This window comes from Nematolebias whitei, chromosome 3, assembly GCF_014905685.2.
Source record: "Nematolebias whitei isolate Nwh7 chromosome 3, NemWhi1, whole genome shotgun sequence".
Classification (NCBI taxonomy): domain Eukaryota; kingdom Metazoa; phylum Chordata; class Actinopteri; order Cyprinodontiformes; family Rivulidae; genus Nematolebias; species Nematolebias whitei.
The window spans coordinates 2,923,683-2,936,456 of NC_056500.1; the positions used below are offsets into that span (position 1 = coordinate 2,923,683).

At 44.9% G+C, this 12,774-nt stretch overlaps 1 protein-coding gene across 1 annotated transcript in view; it reads right to left on the reverse strand.

Annotated features, from left to right (window-relative positions):
* The window catches only part of mast2 (microtubule associated serine/threonine kinase 2), a 35,311-nt gene that overhangs the window by 21,772 nt on the left and 765 nt on the right, over nt 1–12,774 (reverse strand). Inside the window, exons 2-4 of the mRNA XM_037697784.1 lie at nt 12,148–12,286; nt 5,639–5,730; nt 2,717–2,792 (exon numbers count right to left, since the gene is read on the reverse strand). Of these exons, the coding sequence (XP_037553712.1) occupies nt 2,717–2,792; nt 5,639–5,730; nt 12,148–12,286 (307 nt within the window). The remainder of the gene's footprint in view (nt 1–2,716; nt 2,793–5,638; nt 5,731–12,147; nt 12,287–12,774) is intronic.

The window sequence follows — 12,774 nt, forward strand, 5'->3', positions numbered from 1 at the left end:
GAGGGGACAGGTGGAGAAGACATGAGAGGACAGGTGGACAAGACATGAGAGGACAGGTGGACAAGACGGGTGGAGAAGACAGGAGGGGACAGGTGGACAAGCAGGTTGGAGAGGACATGAAGGGACAGGTGGAGAGGACAGGTGGAGAAGACAGGAGGGGACAGGAGGATTTACCTGTCGGCTCGGTGTCCATGACTGTGAAACACAAACAGAAGTTTGTTTTACAGCGTTCAGACTCAGAAACCCAAACGGGCCGCAGGCGTCCAGAACCTTTAATGTTCTGACTCCCGGGTCAAAACTTTTATTGTCAAGATAAAAATGCTGTAAACCAAAAACACCAGCAGGTTCCTTCAGGCTCAACGTTTCGTTTGATGTCACTCACTGAAGCTTTTTAACATCGTCAGCCAGAACCAGAACCAGAACCAGAACCAGAACCAGAGAAGTCCACTTCTTTAAAGTCCAGTCAGAACAAACTCGGGGCTGGTGTTGATCTTTTATCAGAATAAATCAGAAAAACACTCAGCTGTTGTTTTTTAAACGGTTCCAACACCTGGAAAATACTGGAGCAGATTCCAGACTCTCCAGGACTCTCCAGGACTCTCCAGGACCCTGGAATCAGCTGTTTGCTGTCGTTCAGTGATGAAAAACAAAAACAACTAAAACATAAAGAAATGTGCAGACGTGACCTCGTCGTAGGAAATAAACCTGATCTAAATGAATAAATGTAGCTCCTGAGTTAAATCCAGATGTTTGCTGCAGGAGGACTCAGCTCCATGTTCACCCTGCTGCTGCCCTTGGGTCAAAGATGAACGTCTCATCAGAACATCGGCCTCAATCTGGTCCCACCCGACCCGACCACACGGTGGCGATGCGGTCTCAGTGACGAGCAGCTCAGGTCTGAGTTCTGATTTAAATCAGCATTAGTTCTGGTTCCGGCTCATTTGGACCGCCTCAGAACGTTGGAGGGAGTTGTCGTGGTAACGGCCTGGGGTTTAGGACAGGAAATGGACTGTTACCATGGAAACAACATCTGAATCAGGGTTTTCTTCTCCTGACTTGACTAGGGCTCAGGTTCTCACCTTTTTTATTTTTTATTGTGCAGACAGGTGTGTGGAGCCGCTGCAGCAGGTAAGACGTTTATTATTCAACATCTGAGTGACGGCTCTACAGCCAAAGTTTCAGGGTGGAACGGCTCGTTAACAACTCTAGATGATTTTGAAGAACCAGTTTGACCTAAATGTTATTTTCAGGGCTCAAACTGACCCAAACATTCACCTGAACCTGAAAAAAGGCGGAGCTAACGGTTCCAGAAGGCCTATAACTTCCTGTTAGTGATCATGATTGACTGCAGCTGCTTAAGAAGGCCCTAACGGTCCTCCTCAGATGGAAGGTTTGGATGTTCAGGAACCACCAAGGCTCAGTCCTGCCATGAAACCAGTGCTACGTCACCACGAGAACCAAGTAAGAAGGTCCAGAACCTTCAAGCTGGACTGAAACATGCAGCCGTCCAAAGGGACGAGACAAATACCAACAAATGGACAGTTCAAACTTGGACACAGTGAGGTCCAAAAGAACCATGATCTTAAACACACATTAAGCTTGTCTCTGATTGGATAAAACATCAAGCTGGTCTCTGATTGGATAAAACATTAAGCTGGTCTCTGATTGGATAAAATATCAAGCTGGTCTCTGATTGGATAAAACATTAAGCTGGTCTCTGATTGGATAAAACATCAAGCCGGTCTCTGATTGGATAAAATATCAAGCTGGTCTCTGATTGGATAAAATATCAAGCTTGTCTCTGATTGGATAAAATATCAAGCTTGTCTCTGACTGGATAAAATATCAAGCCGGTCTCTGATTGGATAAAATATCAAGCTTGTCTCTGATTGGATAAAATATCAAGCTGGTCTCTGACTGGATAAAATATCAAGCTGGTCTCTGATTGGATAAAATATCAAGCTGGTCTCTGATTGGATAAAATATCAAGCCGGTCTCTGATTGGATAAAACATCAAGCCGGTCTCTGATTGGATAAAATATCAAGCTGGTCTCTGATTGGATAAAATATAAAGCCGGTCTCTGACTGGATAAAATATCAAGCTTGTCTCTGATTGGATAAAACATCAAGCCGGTCTCTGATTGGATAAAATAACAAGCTTGTCTCTGATTGGATAAAACATCAAGCTGGTCTCTGATTGGATAAAACATCAAGCTTGTCTCTGATTGGATAAAACATCAAGCTTGTCTCTGATTGGATAAAACAGCAAGCTGGTCTCTGATTGGATAAAATATCAAGCTTGTCTCTGATTGGATAAAATATAAAGCCGGTCTCTGATTGGATAAAACATCAAGCCGGTCTCTGATTGGATAAAATAACAAGCTGGTCTCTGATTGGATAAAACATCAAGCTGGTCTCTGATTGGATAAAACATCAAGCTGGTCTCTGATTGGATAAAACATCAAGCTGGTCTCTGATTGGATAAAACATCAAGCTGGTCTCTGATTGGATGAAACATCAAGCTTGTCTCTGATTGGATAAGTCAGACTTCAGGCCAAACAGGAAAAAGAACGATTAAAGAAATAATAATTTGTTGACAGGACAGAAACTTTTGAGCAGAACTGTTTAAAAGACCAAACCTAACATTGTTTTCCTCTCAGGTCGTCTTGTTTGTTTTTGTTTATTTCAACACTTCCTGCAGGTGTAAGCGTCTTACCTGCGCGCAGGAACAAAAGAGAAGTGCGCTGCGGTGTTGGGGGAGAAGTTACGAGGGCTGTCCAACGGGCTGGTTCCTGAAAAACAAAAACAAAACATCGGTGACATGACTCAAAAATGTGTTTATTTCATTATTTACAGTCAGACAATCGAGATAAACATAAATATTGTTGTGATCCACCAACATTACAAACTGAACAAAAAAGTTTTGATGTTGATTTACCTTCGAACGCTCTGCAACAATAAAGATTCATTAAAATAAAATTAAGTTTTTATTCAAATACAAAAGAAAATCAGATGAAATTTAGAAGGATCATGAAAGAGTTACACTTATCAGTAAAACATTATAATAATATTTATAAATGTTTATTAATGATTTATAAACAGTTTGTGTGACTAAATTTGTGTTGTAATTTGTGAGTTACTACTTTATAAAGCCTGAATAAACATTTATAAACACTGTTCACAGACGGGTTAGTGTTGTCTCTTCTGACCCTCCTGCTGCCCTGGGGTCAAAGTGAAGCCTTAACACTGAGGCTTCGTGGCCCCAGGGCAGCAGGAGGGCACATGTAACGGTTTCAGGCTGATGTTTAAAACACCGTATTGTTTTACATTATTAGTGTTTAGTGAATATCTTGGGTCCTGATTTACTGTTTCTTTTTATACTTTATATTTTTGGGTGTAACTGGGACCTTCACAGTTTTGTTCCACCTCATGTACCACATGTGATGAATGACAGTAACGAACCTTGAACTTTAACAGGAAGTAATGATTATTTATAGATAAATAAGGTCACGTTCTGTTGTCACATTATTTTGATTTTAAATTCTTGACACGACTCAGCTCTGACTGCAAAGAAGAATCAAATAATTGTTTTTAAACATTTTGAAAAATTAAAACTTTAAATCCCATAAACAAACAACAATAATAATAAAACAGTCGACACAGGAGTTAAATGTTGGTTGGGTAAATGTTGAGTCACGAACCGAAGCAACGTTTTCATGAAAAACAAGAAAATGTCCCTGAGACAGAGACAAACGGAGCCTCAGCTTTGTCTCTGCTGAGACGTCCCTGAGACTGGACGGAAACTGCTTAACATCATGAAGACAAAGGACACAAAGAAAAACAATGAACAAGTCATTTTTGACGATCGTCCCCAACCGTCCTTCATCAGCTCGACAGGACATTAAACTTTGATGTAGAAGGAAAGATCTGTGTGATGTGGCTTCTCATGAGAGAGACAGAGGACTATGAGGACTGAGGACACGAAGGACACTGAAGATTCCAAGGACCACAAGGACACTCAAGCCTCAGGACAGTCAAGACTCAGAGGACACTTGGGACACAGGACTCTAAAGATACGGAAGACTCTGAGGACATGGAGGACACTGAAGACTGAGGACACTGAAGATTCCAAGGACCATGAGGACACTTAAGACTCAGAGGACACTGCTGACACAGAGGACACTGCGGACATACAGGACTCGAGGGATTCTGAAGATACTGAAGACTCCAAGGACAATTGGGACATAAAGGACTCTGAAGACTTTGAGGACCCTGGACACACAGGACTGTGAAGACAATAAAAACTGACGTCACTGAAGACTCCAAGGACACTGGGGACTCTGAGGACTCCAGTTGTCTGTAGAAATGTCTCCAAACTTGAGCTTCAACTCGAACACATCTGAAAACACCAAACTGAAACCATGACTTCCTGTTATGTTTTTTTAAAGCAACAACTCGGAAACATCAACGGTGTTTTGATGTGATGCTGTCCAAGGAGCCGAAACGGAGCTGATGAATGGAGATAAATGTTAGCTTAAAAGTTGTAAGAAGATAGAAAAAGATATCCAAACACTAGCTAAAAATACAAAATAGAAAACTCAAAAGTAGCTAATCTGCCGGTCCCTTGCTGTGGAGGGAGCTGAGCTGACATTAGCAGTAGTAACTAGCAGAAGCAGAATTAGCGTTAGCAGTAGTAGCAGAGTTAGCATTTGCAGCAGTAGTAGCTGAATGAACATTAGCAGCAGTAGCATTAGCAGTAGCAGAATTAGCATTAGCAGGAGTAGCTTTAGTAGTGGTATTAGCTACTGTATGTAACCTAACAGTAATATTTTTGTAAATAGTTATTTTAAAAAGTGTAAATGCCCTCCAGGTACCAAAGGTTGCAGCACCTATCTCCTGAACGCGCCGAACATTTTGACACAGAAACAGCTAAAACGGCACAGAATCAGCAGAATGAGTCAGACGTCAGAAAGCTGAGCCTGTGTTCAAACATGGAGTGATGTTTAATCAGCAGTTCGGCGGTCAGGACACGGCGCCGCAGGAGCACCAGCGTTACCGTGGCAACACATCGGATACAGCAGCTGGAAGGATGGAGAGCAGTACTAACGGACCGCAGAGACGAGAAACCAGAAATGACTTCACAGAAAGTAAAAACACTCGGTGTGTGTACTTCTACTTCAATTAAGTCCTGACAAGAAAATGACTTCCTGTCAGTGGAGTCGGAGCTGCAGATTTATTTTTACCTCCGTTAGAAGAAACAAAGCAGCTCTTTATTTAAATTCCTTTGTTTTGTTTCTTCAAACAGCCGAGACGAAGACGATGAGTCACGATCGCATCAGACACACGAGAACCTAAAATCCACCGTACGGTACTTTCGCAAAAATGGACTCATAAAATCCTCAAACAGGAGGAGGTTTACCCGAGTCTGACTCAGACGACCTGCAGCTCTGAGAGTCAGCTCAGTTTACCCAGGAGTCTGAAGGTCGTGGAGTCTGAAGGTCATGGGGAAAGAAAGACCTGAAGGTGTCACCTGTGTGTCTGTGTAACGTTGTCTCACCTGTGTGTCTGTGTAACGTTGTCTCACCTGTGTGTCTGTGTAACGTTGTCTCACCTGTGTGTCTGTGTAACGTTGTCTCACCTGTGTGTCCGTGTAAAGGAGAGTGTGGTCGAGGAAGCGTTGGCGAGGTGCTTGACGTCACGATCAGACTCTTCCTGTTGCTCGCTCGACAGCTGGAGACGGAAACAAACTCAGAGTCGGTGACTTCATCTCAGACTGACGCTGAATGAGCTGCACGGGTTCTACCTGAAGGATCTACCTGAAGGATCTACCTGAAAGATCTAGCTGAAGGATCTAGCTGAAGGATCTACCTGAAGGATCTAGCTGAAGGATCTAGCTGAAGGATCTACCTGAAGGATCTACCTGAAGGATCTAGCTGAAGGATCTACCTGAAGGATCTACCTGAAGGTTCTACCTGAAGGATCTAGCTGAAGGATCTAGCTGAAGGATCTACCTGAAGGATCTAGCTGAAGGTTCTACCTGAAGGATCTAGCTGAAGGATCTACCTGAAGGATCTAGCTGAAGGATCTACCTGAAGGATCTAGCTGAAGGTTCTACATGAAGGTTCTGAACACGGTAATGGTTGAGATTAGCAGAGCAGGGTTCTCGTCACACATGGTCCAGATGTTCGTGTCAGTTCCAGAAACCCAACAAACAACAACAACATTCCAAACGGAGCAGAACTGCTGAGTTTTTTTTCCCAGGTTTTGTAAAACCAGGCAGCAAATGGATCTCAGGTCAGAACCAAAACAACAAGAGTAGAACATGAAGATCCAGTCCACCAAGACCTCCAACATCAGAGAGGAGGAGCGGACCTGCTGGAGTCCAACCTGGACCGGGACCGAGCTCCACTTAAAACTAATAGGTCTCGCTATTAAAACAGGGAGCAATGGCCCTGCAGCCCACACGTCAGACCGGCCCACCAGGAACTCTCCAGACACTCCTGCAGCCACGCCGGCCTGATTTTAATTCTCTCGTGACAAATTCCTTCATTTCTCACTATTTCAGTCATGGCGTCAACGGAGGAGGAGGAAGAGAGCGCTGCCTCTTGCAACAAAAACAAAAGAAAAGGCCATTGAACCAGATCAGGGATGAAGAAGGGAATTTAATAAATCGGCCCGAGTATGTGGCGGCCTTTAGAATGGGTCCCAGAACCTCCAACATAAACCACATGTAGACCGGACCATCAGACTCCCAGAACCACAACCAGAGGATGAAGATCTGGATCACCTTTAATAAAAAGGTGGAATATACCTTTAACAGTTCTGATGGCTTGTATGGCTCCGAGGATCCGACCCCCATCTGGTCCAACGGGTCCAAACGGACCAGAACAGACATCCAGTCTGTGTTCAAACAGAACTTTATTGATTCGTAAATCATAACGACTCAAATGGACTTGGACAACAGAAGTTTGGTCACTTTGTGTGAATCTGAAGAATCTGTTTTAACCGAGGAGACACAAACAGGAAGTCTCCTGGCAGGTTCTGGTTCTGGTCGTGTTAATTGGCCCGTCACAGCTGCACTCTGTAATTAAGCAGCTGTGTTTGTGACAGGATGGACGCCCCCAGCTGATCACATGACCTACAGGAAGTCAGGAGGGCTGAGGCCCTCCATGTTCATCTCACTGTGACCGGGACATTCCTGTCCCTATGTGGACAGTTGGACATTCAGCGTGCGCCACGTTTAGTTGATGTTTTTAAATTAAAGTTAAACCATCCATGAACGATTCGAGCTGTGGTTTAAAAACTAAATAAAAGCTAAACTTTAGTCTGCAGACTGTAGATCTTTAGCTGATGTTAGGCACCGGTCAGGGCTGAGAGACGAGGAACCAGAGAAGAGTCAAATTAACCAAGTCCAAGAAGACGGGACAGAAAAATGACAAGCAGTGCCTGTGGGAGACGGTGTCCCACTGGGACAAAAAGATGGCCGACTGATCGTAGACGGTTTACGGTGCCTGTCAGTCACTCTGCCGCGCCTTGCCGCCTCATGAATATGGATTTATGAGGATGATGAGGCATCAAATCCACCTGACAAAACCCCCAGGATCCACGTAGAGGGGGTGGGAGCGAGGGGGGCGGGGCATGTTCAGAACCCGAGGCGGCTCTGTGTTCTGGTTCTGGTTGCAGAGAAGAAGAAAAAAGACGACTTTAATGGGTCTTTGTGCTTCCTGCAGACAAATTGGACCCTGCTGGGGAACATGGTTTGTTTTGTGTGTGTGTGTGTGTTTAGCATCAAAGCAGCCAGTTGTCAGCTAAAGCAGCCGAAGGACTTCAATTCGTCGTACTCAGAACTTTTTTCATGTTCTGAATAAAAAATATGACCTACTTTCTGCTAAAGGATGAAAACTAAAATTTCCTGTTTTGTCTCACAGACACGTGTCTGCAAACAGTCAATATCTTACCTGCTCTACATAACTCTTTAAACAACCTGTTTAAATCTAATGGGACGGATGAGCTAATGGCTAGTCGGAGTGGACAGAGACCAAAGTGGATCGGTGTCGTCTCATCGGCTGGTGTCCAGACGGTTTTACAGATATGGAGCTAAACTTTGGCGTGGTAGTAGCTGTGAGTTGTAAAAGTGCTTTTTCTTTCAAGAATTGTTGCTTTTTAATTTAGCGCGGCTCTCATTGATGATGTGGGTGGGGCTCCATCACAGTCCCCTACATAAAGGGATACATCGTGTATTTTTTTGTCGGGAGCCGACACTCAGGTTCATAAAATGAGATGAAGTGGACTACAGACTTGTTGCTATATGCTAACATGAGCTAAAACTGCTAATAATGACCAGCAGTGTTCCCCCCATTATTATACAAGGAGGGTGTCCCACCCTGTCAACAGAACCGAGTGCCCTACCTACTGAACCAACCCCCCCCCCCCCCCCCCCCCCACTCCCCCCCCCCCCCCTGCCCAACACCTCTCCGCACCGCACACGAACCGCCATTCCCACCCCCCCCCTCCCCCCACACACACACAAATATCACAGAAGAGATTAACAAACTGTCAAGGCAAGTAACCGAGCGAAAACACTGACCAGGGTCACAGCTGAAGGTTTATGGTGGAACATCATTGGGTCGGGATTCTTAGAGACTAGCTGAAGACTAGTTGGAGACTAGCTTAAGACTAGTTGGAGACTAGTTGGAGACTAGTTGGAGATTAGCTGAAGATTAGCTGTAGATGAGCTGAAGACTAGTGGGACACTAGCTGAAACTCGATGGAGACTAGCTGGAGACCAGTTGGAGAGTAGCGTGAGACTAGTTGAAGTTTCTGTTAGCGACCAGCCGGCCACGTGCGTGCGTTTTGAGCAAACATTTCTAAAAATCACAGCGTGTTTTCTTGTGCACGTGTCGAGCTGTAGTCTTGGCCATGCACATTATTTTGCTGCCTGTCTTCACCCACATGGACCTGCTTTGTCCAGCTCAGCGTTTACTGGAGAACACTTTAATAATGAAGATGGGGGTTCAAATATATAATTTAAATAAATGATTTATTATCAGGGTGCTGTTTAGACCTGGACGTTTGGAGTTAAAGCCTCAGATGTCTTCAGTCAGAGGGGAGCTCCTGCAGGGCTCAAAATCCAGACGGGTCTGAGACGCTCACAGAGACCCTGCAGGGGTTTTGAGCCGACCGTGTTAAAAACTGGACTGAACTCGTCTGTTTCTCACACGAGGAAACAAAGAACCTCGTGAACATTACAAAAAGGTTGAGTCAGGTCCTCTGGATGATTCTTCTTGTTGAAACGTTTCGTCTTTTATCCAAAGGACTTCTTCAGTCTGAGGAGCTGCAACAAACTCAGTCTTATAAACAGCACCTTCTCATAGTGGATCAACCAGTTTGTTGTTGACATCCAGAACCAGCTGTTCACATGATGAAGGACCATCAGCCTAACAATTGGTCGTTAGTGCCCTGAGGGCTGCTTGCTATTCAGAGGTCTGAGTGACACTAGCAATAACAGCGTTGTACGAGGGAGACAGTTACAAGATGCTCTGGAAACGCCCGTCCACGTGCTGTCGGCCAGCTCGGCCCAGCTGCAGGAACAGAACAATAATTAAACCTGCGAGAGTAAAGACGAGCTCTGATGGAGACGGAGAAACGGAACAGATGTGTCTCCAAATCACTGGAGTCCAGATGTTCACATCAGTACATGATAGCAGATTAAAGGTGGTTTTCTTCACGTGTTCTGTTTGATGGAACATGTTTATGAACACATTAATCTGGCATGGTTCATGTTTTGCTTCTAACTTCAGTTTCATCAGCTGATGCAGATCCGGAGCTGGTTTGGAGCTCGTTAGTGAAGCCGGCGTTTAAACGTGGGACCGTGTGTGTTTGCTCATGTGTTACCTGTCAGCTTAACGTCTCTTCTGCTAAACATACGGTCGTAAGCACACGTGCGACAGGACAAACACGCAGGCGGCGGCGCTGAACGTGGATAAGATCTGCAGCTCGACGTGTTTCCAACAGTCCTGATATTAATGAGGTTTGAGGCTTACGGGCGCCACAGGAACTCGGCTCGCAGCAGAACGCCGCAGAGTCGACGCCTCGACTAAAACCACACAAACGTCACAAGATTCATCCGTTTGTCTTCGTCCTGGTTCCGAGCGTCAAACGTCTTTAATCACACGATTCAAACCAACGACAGAAAACGCTTCAGCTGAAGCTTCAGGTCAGACCTCCTCCTTTCTAGTTTTGGAGAAGAAGCTTTTAAAACACTAGTGCTTCATGAGGGTTTGTTTTGTAAAACACTAAAATACAAAAAGATTTTTTTGAATGTTTTAAGCTCATTATCCAATCAACAGCATCAAATTAAGACCCTCGGTCGCTCAAACCAACACCAACTTTACCGTTTTTAACAAAAACCTCCACAGCAGCATGGTGAAGGTGTCTGCTGTTAACCCAGCCGAGGTCCATTCCACACCCTAACCAAGTGTTTTAATACCAACCAGGGACTTTACCAAGCCTAACCAAGGTTTTAATACCAACCAGGGACTTTACCAAGCCTAACCAAGGTTTTAATACCAACCAGGGACTTTACCAAGCCTAACCAAGTGTTTTATTACTAACCAGGGACTTTACCAAGCCTAACCAAGTGTTTTAATACTAACCAGGGACTTTACCAAGCCTAACCAAGTGCTTTAATACCAACCAGGGACTTTACCAAGCCTAACCAAGTGTTTTAATACCAACCAGGGACTTTACCAAGCCTAACCAAGTGTTTTAATACCAACCAGGGACTTTACCAAACCTAACCAAGTGTTTTAGTACCAACCAGGGACTTTACCAAGCCTAACCAGGTGTTTTCAACGTCAGCCTGGTTTTTTTCCTAATGCAGACTATGACACTTTCCTCTGAGCACCAAGTTTTTGAGTGTTTTAAACAAACCAATGTTTTGTTCCTTATTAAAAGTAAGGTTGAATGAATGAAATATCACTAATCTAATCAATCATTAAACTGACCGGAGCTGCCACACTGACCTTAATGATATTAAATAATTAATTATTAATGATAATGAATGTGGTTTAAATTAACTATTTTCTTTAAATTAAATAAACTTGTTCAGCTCTTTCGTTGACAAAATTAGCTTTGATTTTTTTTGGTGCAACTCGTGGAACAGTTTCCCGTCCTCCAACAACGTTCAGGTCTGTGCGAAAAAAAAACCTTTATTCACAGATTTTATTGGTCATCAAAGATAAACAGTTAGTGACACGTGCACGTTTTTACGAGGTAACTGATGAATTCAGGGGTTCATTTAGGGTCAAGCCTTCACAACTCAGGTTCTAAACACAATGGTCATCTCAGACTCCATCTATAAGGTCCATGAGGTTCTCCTCCTCCACCTTTAAGGTCCATTAGGTTCTCCTCCTCCACCTTTAAGGTCCATTAGGTTCTCCTCCTCCACCTTTAAGGTTCATTAGGTTCTCCTCCTCTCTGCCTCATGATTCCATTTGCGTCCAATGTGGACTATGATAGATACAGAAGATGCAGAGACCCAAGGTTCAGAAACTTCTGATCCACCAACAAAACCTTCAGGGACTTCCTGTGGTCCCAGCCACCAGCTCTGGGCTGATGTCAGGACCCACAGGAGGTCTGAAGCTCTGGGCTTCAGATCTGGTTTCAGGATTAAACAAGTCTTGTTCAGGATTTTTGATCCGGAGTTTCAGATCATCAGCTGAGATCTGAGTTTAATCCTGGTTCAGAGAACAAGAAGCTAAAACCCGTTCTGCAGCAGAACCTTCTAAATCAGCTACCGAGCAGCCAGAACCTGCTTGTTGCTACGCAGGAGTCTGAGCTTTCGCCTCCTCAGAGGTGTGTCGGTGTGTTTCTGCCCCGTTATTACCGGGAGAAGGAGGAGGAGAACCGCTGCTTCATCACACACCGAGGAGGAGGAAGAGTCGACCGACAGAGAAAAGAAACGACGACGCTAACATCAAGCATTTCTGAGCGGAGCGGCACCATCAGGTGTGAGCAGCCCTTCAGAACAGAACCGGTCTGCTGACCTTCATCCTCTGAGCGTCTGGGTGAACAGAGAGGAAACCCAACAGAACCGACCGGTGAGCCCGACAGACGGAATGAAAGAGGAGGAGAAGATCGTTTTACCTCCTGGAGCGCCGCAGCATGCTCCTCTCAGGGAGGGAGAAATTAGAGAGGACTGTCCACGAGTCCGACATGCTGAGCCTCAGGAGGACCGAGCATCGCTCCCACAACCAGAACCAGAACCACAGCTGCCGACTTCCACCTGTCACGCCGTCAACACTGAGCGTGTGCACAAGCTGCTAATCTCCTCCTTCCTCTCAGCGACGCCTCCCCTCCCTTCCTCTCTGATGGTCTCGTCTTCTCTGACTCTGGTTCTGGTTCTGACTGACTTCAGAACGGAGCCACAAAAGAACCACAGCACAAACTGACAGAAGGACATCTGTGTCCTCTAGTCCACAACTGGTTCAGAGACAGAACCTCTGAGTCCAACACAAGCTTTGAGCAGAGAGACAACAGCGCCACCATGCAGGTCCTGACTGGACCCTGCAGGTCCTGACTAGATCCTGCAAGTCCTGACTGGACCCTGTAGGGTTGCTGGTTCTGGTAAATGTCAAAGTCAGAAAAGTTCTGCCAGAAGAGGAACTGAAGTAAAATCAATCTGAAGATCAAAGTTGAAGAGATAACCATGCTGCAGCTTTTAGCAGCTGTTTTGGTACTTTCAGCTGATGTTCTGTTTCTGTTAGCCTGAGC